The sequence below is a fragment of the Dendropsophus ebraccatus genome, chromosome 1, assembly GCF_027789765.1.
Source record: "Dendropsophus ebraccatus isolate aDenEbr1 chromosome 1, aDenEbr1.pat, whole genome shotgun sequence".
Lineage (NCBI taxonomy): Eukaryota > Metazoa > Chordata > Amphibia > Anura > Hylidae > Dendropsophus > Dendropsophus ebraccatus.
This window is the reverse complement of record NC_091454.1, coordinates 223707827-223734191: the sequence shown is the minus strand read 5'-3', so window position 1 is coordinate 223734191 and position 26365 is coordinate 223707827. Positions and strand designations below refer to the sequence as shown.

Genomic DNA, 26365 nt, shown 5'->3' with positions numbered 1-26365 from the left:
TAGTACAGACAGGAAAGCCAGTGCCTCCAGAGAGTGTTGTGCGGTGGAAGGCAATCTTGGCAAGTCTAGTGGGTGTGTGTGCAAAGATAAGTTTGGTGAGTAGTGAGGTACAGAAGTAGGACATTAGGATATGAAGAGGGTGGGGTTGGAATTAAAACAAAAGGAGAGGGAGAATGTTCATTTTAAAGATGGAGCATCTCCCGAAACCAAGTGAAAGTTCCTCAGGTTATCTGAAGTGGTCTTCAAAAGCAGAGGGAAGTTATTCTTAAAGAGCTAGGAGATACGAGGAGTGAGAAGGTAGGGTATAGGAGGCATAGGAAAGACAAAGTCTTTCGGAGAATTTTAGAGTAAATGAAGAGCGCTGTGTATTGAGTTCACACAGAAAGTTGAGAAGGGAAACAAGGTTACAGAGGTCATGTTCAGAAGAAATGCCTCCAATATCCGACTTAAATCTGATGTTAGACAGCAGGGGTTCAAGGGTGGAAAAAAATATGACATGGATAAGAAAGAAACCTTGGAGATTAAACCATTGACTGAGACTGCCGCCATGGGAGAGGAGTATAATGACTCCACCCAAACATATTAGGGGTTAAACCAATAAGATGGAAGGTACAGAAAAGGAAGGGCCATCTGACCCGCTCGAAGACCTTCTCAGCATCCATTAAAAAGAAGCCTGTAGGGGGAAGAGATGTTGGAAGTATGGTGTATGATGGTAACTGCAGGTAAGTTGGTCACTTAGTAACATAGGAAGGATCTTTCTTCTCTTTCATAATTAGAGTTATATGGGCTCTGAGAGAGTCAAGGGGGAAGGGTAGTGCCCTGGGTGAGAGGGTTGTATGTTGTGATGGAATGTTATTGGAGAAGAGGAAGCATAGTATGGAACAGCATGGAATCAGGCCATCAGGAAGATTTAATTTCAAATTCGATTGCAGTAATGTAAGCTTCCATGGACGTTATGGCCTCTACTATAGGGGCTGCACAGGGGGCATCTACTATAGGAAACTGCACAGGGAGCATCTACTATAGGAAGCTGCACAGGGGGCATCTACTATAGGAAACTGCACAGGGAGCATCTACTATAGGAAACTGCATGGGGGCATCTACTATAGGGGCTGCACAGGAGGCATCTACTATATGGGCTGCACAGGGGGCATCTACTATAGGAATCTGCACAGGTGGCATCTGTGGTGTCCTACCACAGGTGTTACAGTTTTATACACCCTTCGTAAAAGTCTGTACTTATTGCACTTGTATGGTGATGAAAGTAGTACTAAAGTTTCACCACTAGATGTCGCTCTATTAGTTACGTGTATCTGTAAGCTGCACAGCTGAAGGATGTAAAGGGTTATTGTTTCTTTATATGTCACATGAATCTGTAGACCAGTGGGAATCTTTTCTTCTTCTCTCCTATCAGCTCTCTCCTTATTTCTTCTGTTGCACTCTTCATCCACTCACAGAGCACATTAGTTACGCTGGGGAAGTAGGTCACGTGGGAGACAGGAAGAGTAAGCCAGTCTTAGCTAACACCGCGTATGAGTAGGAAGCAAGACAGCACTCAGTTCACAGTTTTCCTTACTAGTAAAGCTACTCAGCACTATGCACTGCTAAACTTCTCTTAAGAGAGGACAAGCCAGAGACAACCTCAACCCACGGACAAGGAGAAGTAACAGAGAAGGACAGTATCTACAAAAGCCAAAGAGCTAGGGACTTATCTAGATAGAGCAAAGTTGCAGTAAGCCTATGAACTCTATCTCGCAACAGGAAATCCTCAGCATTCCACTCATCCCAGGTAACAAGGTCTGGGGCCTGTGTCACCCTCTAGGAAGGTTCATCTTAGTCTAGTGGGCATAAGGTGGTGTTAGGACTATTCAAGGTCAATACACGGCACAGGTGTTTTCTTCTTCTTCTAAGTATTCTACCGGAACCATCCCGCAGCTCTGACACTGACGACTTTGCGGGTGCTATAGCCTCCGCACCCTCACCTGCACCCTCTGCAGCACCGGCCACTTTAGCAAACCCAGCAGCTGCACCCTCATCTGCCCCAGCTATGGCAGCTCACCCAGCTTCCTGCGCCCCACTAACCTCCCGTTCTACCGGGGCACCCCAAGAACAGTAGCCCACTTCAGTTAGAAGCTTCACAGGTCACTTAAATTTCTTTCTTTGTTTCCTTAGGAACAGGTGATTTTGCTGGATCAACTGGAAGGACCAGCAGCTGAAGTCCTCACCTGGGCCCCTGCTCACAAGACCAGTGTTGATGCTATCCTCCAAGTTGAAAGAGGAATTTGAAATCCAGTCCCCATCAGACGTCAGAAGCCAGGTGAGACTCTCAGAGACAAAGCACTCACACTACATGCTGCCCTCAGAGCTGTACGACAGCTAGACACCTTTACACCTGCTGATGCCGAGCGTATTATTATGGACAGATTCATAGAGGCAGTAGATTCCAAGTCCATGCAAGATAGACTCCGGGACTTAGCAAAGCAGAACCCTGGCATGCCCTTTACTGAATTCAAAAGCCTGGCCCTTAAATCACTGAGTCCCCCAGGTACCAATGACCCCCCTGCAGAGACACTCTATGCCACCTCTCCTCCTGTAAGTCTGGCTGCTTCCCCTGTGTTACCTGTACTTTCTGCTGCTCACCCAAGTCAGGCTCTCCAAGCTGCAGCTGCCCCTGTTAATCCTCTATAAGGACAAGTGGAAGCAATGACTGAGACTCTCAAAAGTGTATGTCAGGCCTTGAAGGACTTACAGGTTTCCCCTACTCCTAGTTCTAGAGAGTCCTCTGGCAGCCGAAAACGCTCCCCTGAACCTTCCATCCAGCTTGCCAGTCCTAAGCATCCTCCACCTAGGAGAGGACCCCCTTTTGAGAGACCTTATTGTACTTTCTGTAAACAGTCTGGCCATTACCGACGAGCTTGCTACCAGTTAAACGACATGCCCCCAAGGCAAAGGACCGACCCATGGGTGGAAAACTTTCAAGGTCCAAGAAGACGTCCAGATGGGAATCGAGGTTCTTATCGTTTTGCCCCCATGTAACTGTCTGGGTTAACGGTGTCCCCTTAGATGCACTCATAGACACTTGTTCCCAAGTCACTACTGTTGATCACCAGGTGTTCAAAAAACACTTCAATTGCTTTGGACTGTCCAGCGAATTTCCAGGAGGTCTGTCACTTGTTGCAAGTAATGGTACATCCATACCCCAGATTGGTTACTGGGAGGCCACTATTCAGTTAGGTAGAGATAGGATACCAGGTCAAAGTATAATTGTGACTGAAACCTATGGCAGTACAAGTTCACATATAGTACTGGGTATGAATGGGATCAGACATTGTTTTAATGATGTCTTTGAAGCCTTGCATGCCTCTCTCATTTCCATTTCTTTTTCTGACAGATCCTCAGTCCAGAAATCTATCAGCCGCCTCAGCGCTCAACAGAAGTTTGCCAACTCCCGAGGAGAGATTTTCTGAGTCAGAATTGCAGACCCACGTGGTGCCGAGCACAACCCAGCATAGGGAACCCTTCAGCCTATGCAATGCACCTGAAACCTTCCAGCGGCTGATGGAGAGATGTTTGGGCCATGTCAACTTCCAAAGTGTTCTGCTGTACCTCAGTGATGTCATTGTGTATTCTGGCTCCTACCAGGACCATCTACAGCACCTGACGGAAGTCCAGGTCCTCATGCGCCATGGCTTGAAGATCAAGCCCTCCAAGTGTTACTTACTAAAGCCCCATTTCAGCTACTTGGGCAATGTTTTGAGCTCCCTAGGCATCAAGCCTGATCCAGAAAAGACAGCTGTTGTCACCAACTGGGCTACACCCAAGACTGTCAAAGATGTCAGAAGTTTCCTGGGATTTGCCGGATATTACAGGCGCTTCATTCCTTACTTTGCCCAGATTTCTGCCCCTTTGACTGAGCTGTTATGTAGCTGTCCAAGAGAGGTTCCTGGGAAGAAACTACCCATCCATTGGCAGCAGGTGCAAGAAGAGGCTTTCCAAGCCCTAAAAGCCCTCCTAACCCAACCTCCAATCCTGGCCTACTCAGACTATACCCAACTGTTTCGGTTGTATACTAATGCCAGCTATCAAGGCCTAGGAGCTGTCCTCTAACAAGTCCAGGATGACAAAGAAAGAGTTATCGCATATGGCAGCAGAAGCCTCAGAGAGAGCGAGAAAAATAAACAAAACTACAGCTCCTTCAAACTAGAAATCCTGGCCTTCGTCTGGGCTGTCACAGAAACGTTCAAAGACTACCTGGCAGTCTGCAGCTTCACCATGTACACGCATAAGAACCCTCTGGCACACCTTAACAATGCTAAACTGGGTGCCTTGGAGCAAAGATGTGCCTCACGCCTGGCAAATTTCAGCTTCACTATAAAGTATCGCAGTGGCAAAGCCAACGTGAATGCTGATGCCCTGCCCGCTTGCAAACCGTCGAAGAGCCATTAACTGAAGATCAGTAGGAAGATGTTGAGATGCCGCCCATCTATGATCGCTTTCCTCACCAAGAAGTAGTAACTGTGGCCCAGCAGAAGCAAGAAGGTCCTAAAGTCGACGCTCAGGATGACTTGCCCAGACTTGTGGAAGCTGCTACAGACCGAGAGTCATGTCCTTGGAGAACTCCAAGACTACTTGCTTACAGGCAAGCCTGTACACAAAGCTCACCCAGACATTGAGCTACAGAGACTCTGGCGGCAAAGAAAACGTCTTTTTTTGCAGAGAGGCCTACTCCTCAGGAATTCCTAGATCCTGTGACAGGAGAAAGAGTCCAGCAGATCCTCATCCCCAGTCGAGATGCTAAGATGCCTACCATGATCAATCCGACCACTTCAGAGTGCACAAGACAGAAGCTACAATCCGGAGGAGGTTCTATTGGGTCGGAATGAAAACTGACATTGAAGGTTAGTGTAAAAATTGCCCTGATTGCAAACTGCCAGAGAGCACCAGAGTGTAACATATATATAAAGAATTAATGTCCCTAAAGAGCTAATCCTCCAAGCAGGTTCCACAGTAAAATGTGATTATTTGTTTAAAGTTTGAGAACTCCAGTGTCCTCATGTTCTGCTTTATGAGTTTCTTTGTTTTCCAACCTCTACAGGATTGGGTAACTCGCTGGTTGTGATTTTGGGACCCTTATTGTGAAAAGTGAGAATGTCATCTACAATAACATGTTTACTTACCTGGTATTCCTCTTTTGAATTTTAACCCCCCCCCCCATGTTCCTTTATATGGTGCCCCCCCCCCTCCCCCTTCCTTGTTCCCAACACAGCTCACATCTCAAGCCTGGTCCCCAGCATGGTTTCCCTTCCATTATTTTATTAGCCTTGGCAGCTGCTGCCTGGCGCTGATCACTAAGTTGAGTTTACTGTCCACCCATACCTCCAGGTCCTTTTCAGAAGCAGTTTTACCCAATGTTTTATTATTTAGCACATAGTTGTACTTATTATTTCTATGGCCCAAATGCAGAACCTTATATTTATCCACATTAAACTTAATTTGCCATTTCTCTGCCCAAGCCTCCAGCTTCTCCATTTCTAACCCCTCTGTAATATAATATTTTCCTCCTCTGTGGTGATTACCCAGTTTAGTATAATCTGCAAAAATGGAGATTCTCCTCTGTAGCTACGGTACCCCACTAGTAACTCAGCATCCTCATTTTTAATGGGCACTGCTAGCACATCCTGGACTAGATACAGGTGGATAAGAGGACCACATATTCTATTTTTTTTTTTAACAAAAGAGTGCTAGGGCAAGCAAGGAGAGGCTTGTGTCTTGCTCTACTCAAGGACCTAGACAGCTTCAGGCCGGGCCTAGTCATCAAAGTAGTGGAGACTGAGAAGAACAGAGTCAGAGACCTCATAATGTACACCAGCCTAAAGTCAATGGGGGACATTTATTAAGACAGTCCTCCCCCTCTTCACCAAGCCAGATTCAATAGGGGGCACAAGCCTCCTAGATAAATCCTGACGCAAATCAGGCATGGAAATCTACACCTAATTTCTGCCATGATTTGCTTCTGCTAACAGGCATAATCCATGGTAAATGAGGCCTTGCCGCACCACCTGGTACATTCTGTTCATATTGGACTAAGTAATAAGGAAAGGCTGTCTTTATTTCCAGTTAGTTTATGTCTTATTATTCCTACTATAAACCTTATTGCAGTGTATTATGTCCATCAATGTAATAGTATAGGCGTCCTATAAGGAGCAGACACCTTGGCGTCAGTGCACTATATATAAAGAGTGGATGTCACCAAAGAGCTAATCCCCCATGACGCTTCTCCCCAGTAAAATGTCCCTATTTGTTTAATATTTGAGAGCTCAGCTCTGTCCTCTTGTTCTGCTTCACGAGCTTCTTTGTTCTCCTTCACGAGCTTCTTTGTTCTCCACCCTCTACAGTATTGGATACCTCGCTGGTTGTGATTTTGGGACCCTTATAGTGAACAGTCACAATGTATTCTACAATAACATGTCTTCTTATCTGGCATTCCTCTTATCAATGTTTTCTGAGAAAGTCCCCCCACACAAACACCTCCAAACCTGTATTTTATTAAGAAGTTTTATTAAAACTAGTTTCAACTTTTAACAGAGAAGGGCGTGAAAAAAAAGTGGGGCCCCATCCAGGCTATAAATATGGACGGGGACACAACAACTGCAGTCACTTTGAGATCCTTACGTGAAGTTGACCTGATCTTTCATCCATCCAGAAGATGTTCTCCTGGGTTGCACTGGTGTTGCTGATACAGGTAACACTGACCTACGGAAACTATATTTCGGTCAGTAATGGTGGCCCTTGGGGTTCCTGGGGAGTTTTACAGAAGTGCTCCGCTGGGACTGCAGCAAGAGGATTCAGCTTAAAGGTACAGTAAAAGGCATTGCTAAATTCATGTTTCATTTCAATTTTGTATAGATTTGTCTTTTCTTAGCTTATCTCTAAACTCAATATATCATGAGATGTATACTGCAAGGCATTTCACAACAACTTCACTTGGTGATCACTAAACATATATATATACTGTGTATACTGTGTCTATGTGAGGACACCCAATTGTAGTTAAGTACATGAAGCATTCTGTGTGTTGTCTGATAAGAAATCTGGATCCTTAACTTAAAGAAAGGTAAGCGTGGACACATCTGAATATAAAGATCAATGAATATTTATGGCGGGGCATTAGCAGGACTTGGTTGTGGTGGAACTTCTGTTTGTTTTTTTATGGTTTTTCATCATTGTCTTATTTGCAGGTGGAGCGAGGACTTGGATCTTCTGGGGATGACACATCTGTGAATTCCATAATGTTATATTGTGCTCCCCCTGAAAGCACAGCAGTAAAACAGACAATCACATCTTTGGAGGGAAGGTAAGTCCATACACTTATCTAGATAAGCAGATATTTCTCAATTGTTTGGAAAGCTTCAGCCGCTCTTTATGCCTTTTAATCCTGTCCTTGATTATGCTTAAAGCGAATGTACCAATTGCCTAGAGAAAAAATCTTTATATGAACTGGTTGCTGCCGGCCCGTAGATCCCATCGGCACTGTCCATTTTTCAAAACGCCGCTCGGTTCCTGCCATCTGCGACAGTTTCTTAATATGCAAATATGGTTGCTTGGTGCACTGGAGGCGCTGGGCCCTTCTGCAGTGTAAAGAGTCTCCATAATTGCATATCAAGAACTAATTTTATTTTGTGAAGTGGTACATATGCTTTAGGACCAGAAATGTACAGAGGTTATTAGGGCAAGAGAAAAGGTTCCACCTATTCCATTCCCCAGCACTCTAGTTCCTCTCACTAGCTGTCTCGGAAGTATATCATCTGAGATGAGAGACGGGCAGATGCATGTATAATTGCTACCTGATGTCGTCATGTTATTGGTAATATAAGGCAACTTTTGAACATTGTGTGCATGGCTTTACCTATATTGAGTGATCGCAACATGCATACCCCCACCACCACCACCACCACCACCGTCTTCTTAGTATATCTCAGAGAAAGATAGTGGGAGGAAGTGGAGCACCTGGATGCAGAATAGGTAAGACTTTTATGCTTTCCTCATTGAAAACACACACACATTTAGCTGAAGTGAGTGTGTGGTCAGAACAATGAGCCTGATCTTTTGTTAGGGCATTCTCTCCCGTCTTTGTCTTACGTGATGGACATATAATGTAGGTTTATGGGATCACCTTGCGATGATAAAGGTGTGACAAAGAGGAGCTTATTGTCATGGCCGCCCACTCTTACCGGCTGGCCCGCTCCTCCTCCGCTGTCATAGTCCCCGGCTCCACTTCCCCGCTCCGTGGCAGCAGCCCCTATGTGTCCCCCCCGGGCTGCTGCAGCTGTCTCCTTCCCGGCCCCTGCCTCCTGGTCTCAGCGCCGCGGCGTCCCGGCATCTCTGAGCCAGCGCGCGCGTCGCTGCCTCCTTGGGCGCGAGCCGGCTCTGCTGTTCCTTAAAGGGACCACGACCCAATTATTAGTTGTGGCCGTTCCCTGCCCCAATAAAGCTCTGCCCCTTCCTGTCCTCCTTGCCGGATCTATAGTGCATACTGCCTATCAGAGAAAGCGTTCCTCGAGTTACTGTGATTTCCAGTTTACCAGTCCGTTGCTCATGATATCTGACCCCGTTCTTGTCTGCCACCTGCCCTGACCTCTCTGGCTGCCCCTGACTACATCCCTGCCTTACGTCTTTATACTTCGCCTCTCCTCGCCACCAACACAAGCAAGTCGTGCCAGGGGTAGCAACACAAGCAAGCCCATCCTGCCCATCCTGCCCATCCTTGCGGCGGGCTCTGGTGAAGACCAGCGGCCCCTTAGACTCCGCTCCCTGGTGCGGCTTAACTACTATCGCTTGTGTGGGCTACGCGGATCCACTGCCTCCGACCATTACACTTATTCTGCTGATTATGGAAAGTCCCTGTCTTTACTGTTGTGTATTATAGCCACACACTATTCCATACACATGGGCCCCACCTCTGGGACCTGCACCCATCACCAGAACCGTAGATCCCCTTGTGGCCGCTGGAGTTGGTGTGGTGTGTGGGAGCATGGAGGCATTACAGTGTTTCCATAACTCCCGGATAATGATAATAATAGATACGGGTCCCTATGGGGGGCTTGCATCTATAAGATGTTCTTGGCATTTCTTGTGGATATGACATAAATGTCCCAGATGACAATAAGTATCCGAGGCCTCGTACGGCTATAGTCTCCTAAGCTACAACAGTTTTAAAATTCTACTTATTGGCAAAAAGTAATCTAACTACTCAACAATATTCATCTTGTTCCACTATTGAGTTATAGTCTCCCATCCTCATATAGAAAAATTATTATGGGAACCAATGATGTGGGTGATAATAACCATCTAACCTACATGTCTCTCTGCACAGTTGGGGGGAATGGACTTCCGTTCTGTGGTGTCCCCATGGAAATCTTACAAGTTTTGCCTTAAAAGTTGAGAAACCACAGGGTGGCGGAGACGACACGGCGGTCAACAACATCATGATGCAATGCTCGGATCTCACCATTCTGACCGGAGTTGGAAACAGTTGGGGAGATTATTCGAGCTGGAGCGGAGTTTGCTCAAAGGGAATCTGCGGTATCCAAACCAGAGTGGAGCCCAAACAAGGTGGTGGAGATGACACCGCGCTCAATGATGTCCAGTTTGAATGTTGTTGAACAAAAAAAACATCCCAGTAATGGAGATCATATAAATATGGATGTTAATGTCATAAATAAAATCATAAACTTTGCAGTCATTTTCTGTGGTTTTTATTACAAAGAAGAAAAGTAATAAACGTAATGTGCAAAGTAGAAAAACTGTATCCACAAGAGAGATGGAAACAATCCAATTCTGTCTACCTAGTTAGGCCATGTTCACACTCTGTAAGAGACCAGCCATTTTGTGACCTGGCCAGGTCATGGAACGTCCGGTCTCTGCAAAGACTTAAAGTGACACTGTCCCCCCTTTGTGCATTCTGACATCTCTACACAGGTGTAAAGGGTAAATTTAGCGGTTTTCATACCTTATTTTATATCATACGTCATGGTGCTTGTTCAAGTAAAAAGTGTCCTTTTATCAACTGCAGATTGTGTTAAGAGGGCCGGGCCTTGCGGCATTAGCGCCACTTATCCCCGCCCACAATGCCACCGTTGGCCCCGCCCCTCACCAGCCATTGGAACAGCCTAGCCTAACGGTCTAGGCCCAACCCCCTCTAGGTCGGCCCACCAATGGCTGCCAAGGGGGCAGGGCCGAGGGCTTCATTGTGGGTCGGGCTAAGTGGCACTAATGTCGCAAGGCCCCATCCACTTAACATAATCTGCAGTTCATAAAAGATGACTTTTTACTTAAACAAGCACCATGACGTATGATATAAAATAAGGTGAAAACTGCTAAATTTACCCTTTACACCTGTGTAGAGATGTCAGAATGCACAAAAGGGGGTGACAGTGTCACTTTAAGTACCGGCCAGATGATCTTCTGATGCGGGCGCGTGATGTTTTTGTCTTGGACACAATGATAGCTTGAGATTGGTCTGGAGACTATGCAGGCAACACAATGAAGAGGCCTCCATGAGGGAACATCACATCCTACTTCTGGGATTATTGGGTGAAGTGGCATAATGTACGGTAGCCAAATCACTCCAATCTCCAATCATTAGTGTCGCATCCCAGTATGATGGCAGTGGACCCTCTGGACCTGGATCCTTACCCCAGCTGGACTTGATAGCCACCCTGTAGCTGGACAAGGTAGTCATTTGCCAGAACTCCTAATTCTCCTCAGGCCACCCCAAAGGCACTCGTGGATGGCCGGACTCCAGGTAAGCGGCACCTCATGAGCACCTGCACAACCAGCTGCCAACCTGCCGCCATACTTTACCCTACTGTGTCTTCACTTTCATACAGGGCAGGAGACACAGGGACAAAGACAAAGCTCCCCAGAGGTGTAAACACAGGGACGGAGGTGCCACCTTCTAATGGTGCTTAGCAGGCTTTTCTAGTGTTTTATAATAATAATAATAATAATAATAATATTTATTTGTATAGTGCCAACAGATTCTGCAGCGCTTTTTTTTTTTTTTTTTTTTTTTAACACAGTAAGGCTATTTTCACACTACGTATAAGTACGGCCGTTGTTGCTATCGGAAGCACTTTGTACAGGTGAACACGCCACATGTTCTTTTATGAGATCCCGGCCAGGATCCCACGCTGCGCCGCAAAGAACTGACATGTCAGTTTTCTGCGGCCACAATTCAGTGAATTGCGGCCGTAGAAACCCATGTCAGTTCACACGATGAAGCGAGCGGCCCGCATCAGAACACCACGGCCATAAAGATCATCCGGCCGGTACTTAAAGGGGTAGTCCACCCAAAAAATTTTTCTTTCAAATCAACTGGTGCCATAAAGTGCCAGAGATTTGTAATTCACTTCTATTAAAAAATCTTAAGTCTTCCAGTACTTATTAGCTGCTGTATGTCCAGCAGGAAGTAGTGTTTTCTTTCCTGTCTGACCCAGTGCTCTCTGTTGCCTCCTCTGTCCATGTCAGGAACTGTCCAAAGCAGGAGCAAATCCCCATAGAAAACCCCTCCTGCTCTCCAGACTGGAAATAATACAACTTCCTGTTGGGCATACAGCAGCTGATAAGTACTGGAAGGCTTGAGATATTTTAATAGAAGTAAATTACAAATCTCTGTCACTTCATGGCAGCAGTTGATTTGAAAGAATTTTTTTTTGGGTGGACTACCCCTTTAAGTACCAGCCGGGATGATCTTTGCAGAGACCGGCCATTCCGTGACCCGGCCGGGTCACGGAATGGCCAGTCTCTTACTCCGTGTGAACATAGCCTAAGGCTAAGTTGACACACAGTATATCTTAGTCAGTATTAGGACAGTATTTTGCAACCAAAACCAGGAGTGGATTGAAAACACAGAAAGGATCTGTTCACACAATGGTGAAACTGAGTGGATGGGCGCCATTTAATGGCAAATATTTGCTATTTTAAAACAATGGCCGTTGTATTGAAATAATGGCCGTTATTTATCGATATATATGGCGGCCATCCACTCAATTTTAACATTGTGTGAACAGAGCCTTTCTGTGTTTTCAAACCACTCCTGGTTGAGGTTGCAAAATACTGACCAAATACTGACTGAAATATACTGTGTGTGAATCCAGCCTAAAGAGGTTACAATTACATATGATAAAATTAAATTAGAATAAATAAAAATACATCATAAATACGAGACCTGCTTACAAGAGCGTACAGACTATGAACTGGGAGATGTATGGAGGGCAGAGTTGTGGAGATGAGGGAGGAGATGTATGGGGGGCAGAGTTGTGGAGATGAGGGAGGACATGTATGGAGGGCAGAGTTGTGGAGATGAGGGAGGAGATGTATGGAGGGCAGAGTTGTGGAGATGAGGGAGGAGATGTATGGAGGGGCAGAGTTGTGGAGATGAGGGAAGAGGTGTATGGAGGGGCAGAGTTGTGGAGATGAGGGAGGAGATGTATGGAGGGGCAGAGTTGTGGAGATGAGGGAGGAGATGTATGGAGGGCAGAGTTGTGGAGATGAGGGAGGAGATGTATGGGGGGGCAGAGTTGTGGAGATGTATGGAGGGCAGAGTTGTGGAGATGAGGAAGGAGATGTATGGGGGGCAGAGTTGTGGAGATGAGGGAGGAGATGTATGGGGGGCAGAGTTGTGGAGATGAGGGAGGAGATGTATGGAGGGCAGAGTTGTGGAGATGAGGGAGGAGATGTATGGAGGGCAGAGTTGTGGAGATGAGGGAGGAGATGTATGGAGGGCAGAGTTGTAGAGATGAGGGAGGAGATGTATGGGGGGCAGAGTTGTGGAGATGAGGGAGGAGATGTATGGAGGGCAGAGTTGTAGAGATGAGGGAGGAGATGTATGGGGGGCAGAGTTGTGGAGATGAGGGAGGAGATGTATGGAGGGCAGAGTTGTGGGGATGAGGGAGGAGATGTATGGAGGGCAGAGTTGTGGAGATGAGGGAGGAGATGTATGGAGGGCAGAGTTGTGGAGATGAGGGAGGAGATGTATGGAGGGCAGAGTTGTGTAGATGAGGGAGGAGATGTATGGAGGGGCAGAGTTGTGGAGATGAGGGAGGAGATGTATGGAGGGGCAGAGTTGTGGAGATGAGGGAGGAGATGTATGGAGGGCAGAGTTGTGGAGATGAGGGAGGAGATGTATGGAGGGCAGAGTTGTGGAGATGAGGGAGGAGATGTATGGAGGGGCAGAGTTGTGGAGATGAGGGAGGAGATGTATGGAGGGCAGAGTTGTGGAGATGAGGGAGGAGATGTATGGAGGGCAGAGTTGTGGAGATGAGGGAAGAGGTGTATGGAGGGGCAGAGTTGTGGAGATGAGGGAGGAGATGTATGGAGGGCAGAGTTGTGGAGATGAGGGAGGAGATGTATGGAGGGCAGAGTTGTGGAGATGAGGGAGGAGATGTATGGAGGGGCAGAGTTGTGGAGATGAGGGAGGAGATGTATGGAGGGCAGAGTTGTGGAGATGAGGGAGGAGATGTATGGAGGGCAGAGTTGTGGAGATGAGGGAAGAGGTGTATGGAGGGGCAGAGTTGTGGAGATGAGGGAGGAGATGTATGGAGGGCAGAGTTGTGGAGATGAGGAGATGTATGGAGGGCAGAGTTGTGGAGATGAGGGAGGAGATGTATGGAGGGCAGAGGTGTGGAGATGAGGGAGGAGATGTATGGAGGGCAGAGTTGTGGAGATGAGGGCAGAGTTGTGGAGATGAGGGAGGGATGTATGGAGGGCAGAGGTGTGGAGATGAGGGAGGAGATGTATGGAGGGCAGAGTTGTGGAGAAGAGGGAGGAGATGTATGGAGTGACAGAGTTTTGAAATGCTCCAAAGAGCCGCTTTATCTTTATCAATGTGACATTAAAAAAAAACTTTTTTGTTGTTACAAAAAAAAAAAAAAACATTTTGCACACGGTTTTAACTGCAAAAGATCCCCAACAGTCCCACTCTTGTAGCTGCAATTATGTTCATATGTTCATATAAGGTTCAATTCAGAATGAACCCAAACTTTACACCAAACTCCAGCGAACCTGCCGAACGAAACTTTGGAAAATGTAGCTAGTCTCTAGTATATATGTGCTCATATGTATTGTTTTCCCGATTGAAAAATGTACGAGTGATGTTTGTGCAATGTCCGTCACGTACGATGAACTTCAGGTTTCACAATTGATTGAAAATTAATCCGAGGCTTATGGGAAGTAAACAGCACAGGCAGATCAGGTGTTCTGGTAAAGCATTGCCGGCATGTGCAGTAACTTACGTGTCATCAGGAAGGACAAAACGTACTGATTGCAGAGGGTCTCACTGCTTAGGGTCCTATTCCACGAGCATACCAGGGCCCGATCAATTATGTAAACGAGCGCTGATCTGCTAGATCGGCGCTCAGTTACTGGGCCTATTCCACAGCCCGACAATAGTTTAGAGAGGGCTGCAGGGACATCGTTACCGATGTCCTTGCAGTCCTTGTTTCATACATTACCTTTCCAGGCTGTAGGTCTTCTCCTTCTCCCGGTCCCGCGCCGCAGCGGCTTCGGAGTGGCCTGTCTGAACTGACAGACCGCTCAGCCAATAACTGGCCGCGGCAGTCCTGGCCAGTGATTGGCTGAGCGGTCTGTCAGCTCAGACAGGCCACTCCGAAGCTGCTGCGGCGCAGGATCGGGAGAAGAAGAAGACCTGCAGCCTGGATAGGTAATGTATGATGTTTTGAAATCGTCGGACCGATAATTTTAGGTTTGAACCTAAATGAACAATCAGCCGATGACACGATCATCGGCTGATCGTTCTCTCTATTCCAGCGATAATCGGCTGATTCGGGCCGATTCGACCAATTATCGCTCCGTGGAATAGGCCCCTTAGAACTGCTGAGATACAGCCGGGGGGATTGTGCCGCAGCAAGTGTCTCTGCCTGGCTGCCGATCAAACCGGACTTGTTCACTTTATTACAGTAAGTAAATGACAGTAACACCTAAAAAATGCTGTCATAGTATACGTCATATCGAGACACTTGCTGCGCACACTCCCCCAGCGTGTATCTCAGGATCGCAGCAGTTCTCAGCAGTGAGACCCTCTGCAATCAGTACGTTGTGTCCTGCCTGATGACACATTAAATGTTACTGCACATGCCGGCTTTACTAATAGGAAACTATTACCAGAACACCTGATCTGCCTGAGCTGTTTACTTAGAGACGACTTCCCATAAGCCTCGGATTAACTTTTCATCAATTGTGAAACCTAAAGTTCATGGTACGGGACGAAGATTGCACAAAAGTCACTGGTACATTACACAATCCAGGAATAATACATACGTACACATATTGGAATGAGCGAAACTCTCAAAAGTTCGCTCGGCAGGTTCTCTGGACTTTGGCGTAAAGTTCTAACCTGCTCTTTATTGTAGATTAGACAGGAAAGGAGACACTATATGAAGGAAGGATGATCTGTACAATATATATGGAATAAGCTGTGTACAGTATATATATAGGATAAGCAGAGTACAGTATATACCCCTTAAAGAGGACCTGTCACCCCCCGTGCCAGGGTGACAGGCTCCGGACCCCGTTACAGCCCCCTATACTCACCTGATCCCGCCGGGTCCCACTTCCTGAGCCAGTCGGGTCACGGAGATATCAGCGCCCGAAGCCTGGCGCACGCTGAGAGATGAGTCCGATGCCCATAGAGAATGACGGAGCATCGGACTCCCAATGCATTTTCTATGGGCATCTGACTCTGCTGTCAGCTCTATGGAGCACAACTGATCACATGACTCAGAGCCTGGGTGGAGGACTCACTGCAGCGTGTCTTCCCCCGACTCTATCTCCAAACCGGAGATGTACACTCAGACTCGGACCAATCGAAACTTTTGAAATGTCTCTATGACATGTCAAAAGTTTTCTGAAGTGACAGTGATGCTTTAAACCATGATATGACTTCTATGTTCCAAAGACATCTCACTCACAATATAAACCTCATAGGTATCATGTATTATTATATATTGTACAACCCATAGGTATCATGTATTATTATATACTGTACAACCCATAGGTATCATGTATTATTATATACTGTACAACCCATAGGTATCATGTATCATTATATAAGACCCATAGGTATCATGTATTATTATATACTGTACAACCCATAGGTATCATGTATCATTATATAAGACCCATAGGTATCATGTATTATTATATACTGTACAACCCATAGGTATCATGTATCATTATATAAGACCCATAGGTATCATGTATTATTATATACTCTACAACCCATAGGTATCATGTATTATTATATACTCTACAACCCATAGGTATCATGTATCATTATATAAGACCCATAGGTATCATGTATTATAAGCCCTGAAGCCCTACTGGACCATATGTGCCACCCAGGTATGGTAGTTGATACTGGACCACATGTGCCACCCAGGTATGGTAGTTGATACTGGACCATATGTGCCACCCAGGTATGGTAGTTGATACTGGACCATATGTGCCACCCAGGTATGGTAGTTGATACTGGACCACATGTGCCACCCAGGTATGGTAGTTGATACTGGACCATATGTGCCACCTATGTATGGTAGTTGATTGACATCCAGGAAGTGAGGAACACTGGTCTCCCGGCAATCCACTCTGTCTCCTGCTCCTTCTGCTCCCCACCCCCTCAGGAGACAAAGATCATGTGACCTCTGTCTTGTTGAGCACAAACTGTTGATGCAGACAAAAGAGGGGGCAGTTTGTAGTCAGAGAAAAGGGGCGTAGCTTGGGCAGAAAGGAGTAGGATATTAATGTGAGGCCTGGAAAGCGGTGGGGTATGCATTGGAGGGGGCAGAGTTATGGGGGATCAAATGTAGTCTGATAGCAGTGCAGGGGAAGAGGAACAAACTGCATCAGAGGAACAGGACTACTGTAAGACCACATGAAGAGAGATGGGGGGGGCGACATAGGTAAGACCTGGGTGGGTGGGTGTATACGTGCACCTGGGGTACAGTAATACAATATGGATAGCGGGTGTATTGGTGCACATAGGGGTAGAGTAATAAAATAGGGATGGGTGGGTGTATAAGTGCACCTGGGGTAGAGTAATACAATAGAGATGGGTGGGTGTATCGGTGCACCTAGGGGTACAGTAATACAATAGGGATGGCAGGTGTATGGGTGCACCTAGGGATAGAGTAATACAATAGGGATGGCAGGTGTATGGGTGCACCTAGGGATAGAGTAATACAATAGGGATGGGCAGGTGTATCAGTAAACCTAGGGGTACAGTAATGCAATAGGGATGGGTGGGTGTATTGGTGCACCTAGGGGTAGAGTAATGCAATAGGGATGGGTGGGTGTATTGGTGCACCTAGGGGTAGAGTAATGCAATAGGGATGGGCGGGTGTATGGGTGCACCTAGGGGTAGAGTAATACAATAGAGATGGGGGGTGTATCGGTGCACCTTGAAGTATAGTAATAACCCCAGTCCCCTGAAAACCCTAATTAGCATATTATTATATTGATATCTTACAGAATAATTAGGCTGGGTTCACACTACGTATATTTCAGTCAGTATTGTGGTCCTCATATTGCAACCAAAACCAGGAGTGGATTAAAAACACAGAAAGGATCTGTTCACACAATGTTGAAATTGAGTGGATGGCCGCCATATAACAGTAAATAACGGCCATTATTTCAATATAACAGCCGTTGTTTTAAAATAACAGCAAATATTTGCCATTATATGGCGGCCATCCACTCAATTACACCATTATGTGAACAGATCCTTTCTGTGTTTTTAATCCACTCCTGGTTTTGGTTGCAATATGAGGACCACAATACTGACTGACATATACGTAGTGTGAACCCAGTAATGGTGCATCAAGTTGTAATGAATTCTTAGCCTATATCAGTCTATAGCCTTTAACCAGGAGATAAAGACTGACATAACCAAAAACGTAACTAGGAAGTACGCCGACGCTTTTAGTAAACAATTTCTTTTAATCCCATTAGAAGAGATGAGCGTAAAGTTTTCTTATCGCCGGTATAGTAACCGAAATTGTTTGTGATCTTGTGGTTTGTACATTGAGCAATAATTGTGTACTCACCCATCACCCGGCATTCTTCAGCTCCCGGAAGTTAATACATAGTCGGCTTTTGATAATAGGCTGCTGGCCAAAAGAAGCAATGCCGGGGATTCTCTTCGGGCTATAAATATACGCCGGGACACGACTGCTCTGCTCACTTTTAGTTACTTCAGTGAAGTTGGTTGAATCCTTTGGTCCAGAAGATGTTCTCGTTGGTTCTTCTATCATTGCTTATACAGGCAACGCTGACCTACGGACACACAATCTCAGTCAGTAATGGCGGCCCCTGGGGTAACTGGGGCTATCTACAGCGATGTCGCCCCGGGTCCCTCGCAAGAGCATTCCGTTTAAAGGTACAGTAAATAAAGTATAGAAATAATTATGAAGGGTCCTTATTGGGCATCACCTAGAACTAAGAACTGTGTTAGTTTAGCATAGATGACATCCATTGGAAATAATAGGCATCATCATATCTATGACGATCATGTACCATAACAGTCATGGTTATAATACCGCACCCACTGGAGATGGCTGTGGTTCTTATAGTAGGGCAGTCTGGGTCCAATGGTGGAATGTCCATCACGTTGGTGGGAATAATGGAAGTCCAATACAGTTGTGAGGTAGTTCTGTGTACTGTATAAGTAGCTAATGGTATAAAGTGTAGGAGATGGTGGTTCACACACAGATGTTCTCTCTTGTATATGGGAGGAAGCGGTAATACAAGCAAGTTTAGGATATTTTGGGGGGGATTATGACCAAACTGGTTACACTTGGGAAATGGAGCTCCAAGCGTTTCTCGCTGTGACAGTAGACTATGTACAAAGAGATGTGTTGTGACCATCAGTGTCGCCCTCTACGGTGAAGTTTCGACCTCTGAGCCAGAGATTATGCTTTTCGCCTTAACTTTTCCTCCTGGTTTTTCTATGTTCTTTGCTTTTGTCTTTGCTTCAGTTGTCTGTTCCATGTTGTTTAGCTCTCCCGGCACTCACCTTTGCTTATGTCCTGTTGTTAATGATACCTGCTGGGCTTTGATCAAACAAATTTCCATATGAACATTTCAATGTGTTTGTTTTCAGGTGGAGCGGCCAATTAAAGGAGATGACACGGCCCTGAATGGCATCCAGCTATACTGTGCTCCCCCTGGAAGCAGAGATGTAGGGGACACAATCACATCTACGGTTGGAGAGTACGTCCATACACTCATTGTTTTAAACACATAGGATAAGAAAGCCTCAGATAGTCTATCTCCCTCTTACACTGTAGACTAGAAACCTAAAGAGGTTTTCCCACAGGTAACCGTGTGCCTCCCCGTAATGTTAGACAAGAAACCTGCATACTTACCTCCTACTGCTCCCTGACCATATTGTCTGATCTACGCTCCTGTGCCCCACACAGTGGTTACCCATGCCCCATACAGTAATTACCTCCAAAATAGTGCCCTCACACAGTGAATACCACCCAAACAGTGCCCTCACATAGTTGTTAGTTACTGCTTAATAGTGCCCTAGACAGTAATTACCTCCCTAATAGTGCCCTCACACAGTAATTACCCCCTTAGAGTGTCTCACATAGTAGTTATCCCTTAATAGTGCCCCATACTGTAAATCCCTCTCTAATATTACCCCATACAGTAATTACCTCTCTAATACTGCCTTCACACAATTGTTACCCAATAATAGTGTCCCATACAGTAATTACCTCTCTAATCAAGGCCTTTACAGTAATTACCTCCCTAATCATACCATCACTCAGTAGATACCACTTAATAGTGCCCTACACAGTAATTACCTCCCTAATAGTGCCCTCACACAGTAATTACTCCCCTAATAGTGTCCCACACAGTAGTTATCCCCTAATAGTGCCCCATACAGTAATTACTCCCCTAATAGTGTCCCACACAGTAGTTATCCCCTAATAGTGCCCCATACAGTAATTACTCCCCTAATAGTGTCCCACACAGTAGTTATCCCCTAATAGTGCCCCATACAGTAAATCCCTCTCTAGTACTGCTCCATACAGTAATGACCGCTCTAATATTGCCCCATACAGTAATTACTTCTCCAATAGTGCCCTCACACATTAGTTACCCCTTAATAGTGCCCCATACAGTAATTACCTATCTAATAATGACCCATACAGTAATGACCTCTCTAATACTGCCCCATACAGTAATTACCACCCTATTAGTAGCCTGACACAGTAAATAGAACCCTGTAGAAACTTGTAGAAATTTCCAACAAGATATGTATTTTTAAGCTCATAGGCCCTGATAACACACCTTTCTCGATAAACCGTATATATAGTGCTGTTGTAATAAATATATTACAATACGTATTTTGCTCTGCTATTTTGTCATAAAACCCAAGAGCAGAAATCACAATTCTACCAGTAGTACCATACTTTACCAATGAGGCGGCTGATACCAACCCTATAACTTATGTGTCTCTCTCCACAGTTGGGGGGACTGGACTTCCATTTCATGGTGTCCCAGTGGACATCTCATAAGTTTTGCCTTGAAAGTTGAGCCACAACAGGGTAAAGGTGACGACACGGCGGCCAACAACATCATGATGCAATGCTCGGATCACACCATCCTTAAAGGAGACGGCGGCCCCTGGGGCAATTTCGGAAGCTGGAGTGGAATCTGCCCAAAGGGCATCTGTGGTATCCTGACCAAAGTGGAAGGACGACAAGGCCGCGGAGATGACACCGCGCTCAATAATGTCCAGTTTGAATGTTGTTTAACATGAAACATCTCAGTAATGGGGGTCATGTAAATTTGGAGCTAAATGTTATCAATAAAATCAGAAGTTCAGCTGTAATTCTCCTGTATGTGATATGTACGGCCATTTCTCGGTCACTTTCTACAGTGTTTATCCACGCATGTCTTTTTGGTCCAGTATGTTGATGCTTGAGGAAGAACTTCTTTTTGTAAATAAAAGAGAATGAAACTGTTTAAAAGGGGTAGTCCGGCCATAGCATAAAAAAATCAATATGTTGTTGTTATACCTGGACAGGACTTGCGGGGGACTGGCACTAGGTAAGCATCTACGTTTCTAATGTGCCCTGCCCTAGTACATTTACTTTTAATAGAGGTCTGGATCGCCCCTTTAAGAAAAATTTTATAATACAATAGGGATGGGCGGGTGTATCGGTGCACATAGGGGTAGAGTAATACAATAGGGATGGGCAGGTGTATTGGTGCACCTAGTGGTAGAGTAATACAATAGGGATGGGCGGGTGTATTGGTGCACCTAGGGGTCGAGTAATACAATAGGGATGGGCGGGGTATCGGTGCACCTAGGGATAGAGTAATACAATAGGGATGGGTGGGTGTATCAGTGAACATAGGGGTAGAGTAATACAATAGGGATGGGCAGGTGTATGGGTGCACCTAGTGGTAGAGTAATACAATAGGGATGGGCAGGTGTATCTGTGCACCTAGGGGTCGACTAATGAAATACGGATGGGCAGGTGTATGGGTGCACCTAGGGGTACAGTAATACAATAGGGATGGGTGGGGTATCGGTGCACCTAGGGGTAGAGTAATACAATAGGGATGGGCGAGTGTATCAATGCACCTAGGGGTAGAGTAATACAATAGGGATGGGCGGGTGTATCGGTGCACCTAGGGGTAGAGTAATACAATAGGGATGGGCGGGTGTATCGGTGCACCTAGTGGTAGAGTAATACAATACGGATGGGCGGGGTATCGGTGCACCTAGGGGTAGAGTAATACAATACGGATGGGCGGGGTATCGGTGCACCTAGGGGTAGAGTAATACAGTACGGATGGGCGGGGTATCGGTGCACCTAGGGGTAGAGTAATACAATAGGGATGGGCGGGTGTATCGGTGCACCTAGTGGTAGAGTAATACAATACGGATGGGCGGGGTATCGGTGCACCTAGGGGTAGAGTAATACAATACGGATGGGCGGGGTATCGGTGCACCTAGGGGTAGAGTAATACAATACGGATGGGCGGGGTATCGGTGCACCTAGGGGTAGAGTAATACAATAGGGATGGGCGGGGTATCGGTGCACCTAGGGGTAGAGTAATACAATGGGGATGGGCAAGTGTATCAGTGCACCTAGGGATAGAGTAATACAATGGGGATTGGCGGGGTATCGGTGCACCTAGGGGTAGAGTAATACAATAGGGATGGCAGGTGTATCGGTGCACCTAGGGGTAGAGTAATACAATAGGGATGGCAGGTGTATCGGTGCACCTAGGGATAGAGTAATACAATAGGGATGGGTGGGTGTATCAGTGCACCTAGGAGTAGAGTTATACAATAGGGATGGCAGGTGTATGGGTGCACCTAGGGGTAGAGTAATACAATAGGGATGGGCGGGGTATCGGTGCACATAGGGGTAGAGTAATACAATAGGCATGGGGGGTGTATCGGTGCACATAGGGGTAGAGTAATACAATACGGATGGGCGAGTGTATCAGTGCACCTAGTGGTAGAGTAATACAATAGGGATGGGCGAGTGGATGGGTGTACCTAGGGGTAGAGTAATACAATAGGGATGGGGGGAAGTATCGGTGCACCTAGGGGTAGAGTAATAAAATAGGGATAGGCGGGTGTATCGGTGCACCAAGGGGTAGAGTAATACAATAGAGATGGGCGGGTGTATTGGTGCACCTAGGGGTAGAGTAATGCAATAGGGATGGGCGGGTGTATTGGTGCACCTAGGGGTAGAGTAATAAAATAGGGATAGGCAGGTGTATCGGTGCACCTAGGGGTAGAGTAATGCAATAGAGATGGGCGGGTGTATCAGTGCACCTAAGAGTACAGTAATAACCCCAGTCCCCTGAACACCCTCATTAGCATAATATTATAGTGAAGTTTTACAGAATAACTAATGGTGCATCGGAAAGCCGCATTGAACGCTTATATAGGTTACTATGGTATAACCTGCCAAAGTTTTCCTTTAACCAGCAGATGAACCAGACTGACATAACCAAACAGACGACATAGCCAGGAATTTCGCTATCACTTTTGGTAAACAATTTTTTTAAAATTCCATGCAGTTTCCTCATCGTCGGTATAATAACCAGAATTGTTTGTGATTTAGCGGTTTGTACATTGAGCAATAACTGTGTACTCACCCATCACCCGGCATTCTTCATCCACTGAAAGTTAATATGTAGTGGACTACTGATAATAGGCTGCTGGCCAAAAGACACAATGCCGGTAATTCCTCCAGAATATAAATGTATGCCGGGACACAGTAGCTCCATTGGCTTTTAGTTACCTTGGTGAAGTTGGTTTTATCCTTTGGTCCAGAAGATGTTCTCATTGGTTCTACTATCATTGCTTATACAGGCAATGCTGAGCTACGGACAAATGATTTCAGTCAGTAATGGTGGCCCCTGGGGTAATTGGGGCTATCTACAGCGATGTCGTTCCGGGTCCATCGCAAGAGGATTCAGCTTAAAGGTATAGTAAAAATAATATTCCTCAGTGGGCATCACCTAGAGCCTAGAGCTGTGTTAGTTCTACTAGAGGATAGATGACGTCCACTGGAAATAATGGGCATCATCGTATTGATGACTATTATATACCATAACAGTCATGGTCATAATACCGCACCCACTGGAGAAGGCTGTAGGTGTTATAGTGGGGTAGCTGGTAGTTTTAGTTCTCCAGGCAAGGAATGTGGGAGGGTAATGGCTGGACTCTGGGGCAATTGATTTTTTTTTTAACTATAGCAACCTTTATCAATGGGGGTTTGTGTTTATGGAAATAGTTTTTCCCCTGAGCACTCCTGGGTTAGGGTTAGTTTAGGGTCTTTAGGGAGGGTTTACCACCAAATTCCCCTTCTACCTTCAGGTTTACACTGGGGAAATGGACCTCCATGGGTTACTCGCAGTGGCAGAAGACACTGTAGAAAAAGTTGTGTCACTGAGTTTGTGCTTCAATGCCCTATAGCAGGGTGTAGGTTGGCAAGGCTTGTGACTTAGAAATGACATAGCGCTAGCTCTAGTCGGAGGCCCATTAGGAGTCCAGTGGGTGCAGGATGGCACTGGTTACTTATTTTCTCTTGAATATTTTTCCCTTCTCAAAGGCAGATTAAAGGGATTTTCATATGAACATTTCAATGTGTTTGTTTTCAGGTGGAGCGGCCAATTGACGGAGATGACACGGCTCTGAATGGCATCCAGCTATACTGTGCTCCACCTGGAAGTAGAGATGTAGGGGACACAATCACATCTACAGTTGGAGAGTAAGTCCATACACTCATTGTTATAAACTGATAGGAAAAGAAATCCTCAGATGGTCTATCTGCCTCTTACACTCAAGACTAGAAACCTAAAGAGTCCCAGAGGTAACCGTGTGCCTCCCAGTAGTTTAAGACAAGAAACCCAAATACTGGTCATATTGTCTGGTCTCCGCTTCTGTGTTGTTTTTTACCGGTATTCAAAAAGAAACAACATATTCTGAAAGAAAGGCGAATAATCGGAGTTTTACGCCTTTTCTTTTCCTTCTACAACATCTTTCAGTTATGATTTATGTCCATAAAAACTTTCCTTGCCTACTGCACCAAATGGTAATAATGCCCCTCAATCAGTGTGCCCTCACGCAGTAGTTAGACCCTTATAGTGCCCTATACAGTAACTACCTCTGACATAGTGCCCTCACACAGTAAACACCCCCAATAGTGCCCTCACGCAGTAGTTATCTCCTAATAGTACCCTATACAGTAATTACCTCTGACATAGTGCCCTCACACAGTAAACACCCCCAATAGTGCCCTCACGCAGTAGTTAGCCCCTTATAGTACCCTATACAGTAATTACCTCTGACACAGTGCCCTCACACAGTAAACACCCCCAAATAGTGCCCTCACACAGTAGTTAGTCCCTAATAGTGCCCTATACAGAAATAATAATGCTCCTTAAATAGTATGCCCTTACACAGTAGTTACTGTGTAATAGTTCCCTAAAAAGTAATAATTCCCCTCAAACAATGTGCCCTCACCCAATAATCACCCCCTAATAGTGTGCCACATAGTGGTCACCCCTTAATAGTGCTCTATACAGTTTTTACATCCCTAATAGTGCCCTCACACAGTAAATACCCCCCCAAATAGTATCCTCACATAGTAGCAACCCTTCAATAGTACCCCATACAGTAATTACTTCTCTAATAGTGCCCTCATGCAGAAGATACCCCTTAATAGTGCCCCATGTAGTAATTACCTCCCTAATAGTGCCCTCACACAGTATTTACCCCTTAATAGTGCCTCTTACAGTAATAACCTCCATAATAGTACCCTCACACAGTAGATACGACCCTTTAGACATGATCTCCAACAAGATATGTAAACCATAAACCGTATATAGTACTGCTGTTCTCTCAGTCTACCCAAAAGCAATATAAATCCTTCTTACCCAAGCTTCTATAATGTGTCATATACCATATCATACTTTACCAACGAGGTGGCTGATAACAACCCTATAACTTATGTGTCTCTCTCCACAGTTGGGGGGACTGGACTTCCATTTCATGGTGTCCCAGTGGACATCTCATAAGTTTTGCCTTGAAAGTTGAGCCACGACAGGGTAAAGGTGACGACACGGCGGCCAACAACATCATGATGCAATGCTCGGATCACACCATCCTTAAGGGGAACGGTGGCCCCTGGGGCAATTTTGGAAGCTGGAGTGGAATCTGCTCAAAGGGCATCTGTGGTATCCTGACCAAAGTGGAAGGACGACAAGGCCGCGGAGATGACACCGCGCTCAATAATGTCCAGTTTGAATGTTGTTTAACATGAAAAATCTCAGTAATGGGGGTCATGTAGATTTGGAATTAAATGTTATAAATGTTATAAAATGTTATAAATAAAATCCTCCTGTATGTGATATGTACGGCCATTTCTCAGTCACTTTCTACAGGCTTTTGTGTATATCAGCTTATGTCTTCTTTTGGTCCAGGTTGTTCCGCTAGAGGGAGAACTTCTTTTCAGTAAATAGAAGACAGAATGTAAAGTTTAAGGGTGCGTTCACACGTACAGGATCCACAGCAGATGGTGCAGATTTGATGCTGTGTTCAGTTATTTAGATGAAATCTGCTGCGGATCCGGTACGTGTGAACGTACCCTAAAGGGGTAATCCGGCCATAGTCTAAAAAAATGAATATGCTGGCGGGGAGGGGGTGGGGGTAGAAAAAGGAATCAGGCGTAACCCAGTTCCACACGTCTCCCGTTCTACTCCTTCCTGTCCCCAATCTTCTCTCTTCTTCCTGCGTCAA

The 26365-nt window shown here is 45.7% G+C and overlaps 2 protein-coding genes across 5 annotated transcripts in view; both read left to right on the top strand.

The window, feature by feature from the left end:
• Nucleotides 1-20914, top strand: part of LOC138767240 (vitelline membrane outer layer protein 1-like) — a 36306-nt gene extending 15392 nt beyond the window's left edge. Inside the window, exons 1-4 of one of the 4 annotated variants that reach the window (XR_011358798.1) lie at nt 16520-16570; nt 18341-18454; nt 19178-19287; nt 20557-20914. Coding sequence is in view for 3 of the 4 variants with exons in the window: in XM_069944888.1 (XP_069800989.1) it covers nt 18305-18454; nt 19178-19287; nt 20557-20851 (555 nt within the window). In the remaining variant the exon portion in view is untranslated. Of the gene's footprint in view, nt 1-16519; nt 16571-17961; nt 18455-19177; nt 19288-20556 lie in introns of those variants that run through there. The other 3 variants (XM_069944888.1, XM_069944838.1, XM_069944672.1) reach the window with 3 other exon arrangements.
• Nucleotides 20915-23339: 2425 nt separating this feature from the next.
• LOC138770398 (vitelline membrane outer layer protein 1-like) lies at nt 23340-25977 on the top strand. Its single transcript, XM_069949503.1, has 3 exons — nt 23340-23548; nt 24226-24335; nt 25595-25977. Exons 1-3 carry the CDS (start codon nt 23399-23401, stop codon nt 25887-25889), a joined length of 555 nt encoding a protein of 184 aa, XP_069805604.1. The 5' UTR covers nt 23340-23398; the 3' UTR covers nt 25890-25977.
• The last annotated feature ends 388 nt before the right edge of the window (nt 25978-26365 follow it).

Bases quoted from the DNA above. Each gene is read 5' to 3' on its own strand.
- LOC138770398 (XM_069949503.1), top strand. From the start codon at position 23,399: ATGTTCTCATTGGTTCTACTATCATTGCTTATACAGGCAATGCTGAGC. The intron at 23,549-24,225 runs GTATAGTAAAAA...GTTTGTTTTCAG, and splicing joins CAAGAGGATTCAGCTTAAAG to GTGGAGCGGCCAATTGACGG. The intron at 24,336-25,594 runs GTAAGTCCATAC...CTCTCTCCACAG, and splicing joins ATCACATCTACAGTTGGAGA to TTGGGGGGACTGGACTTCCA.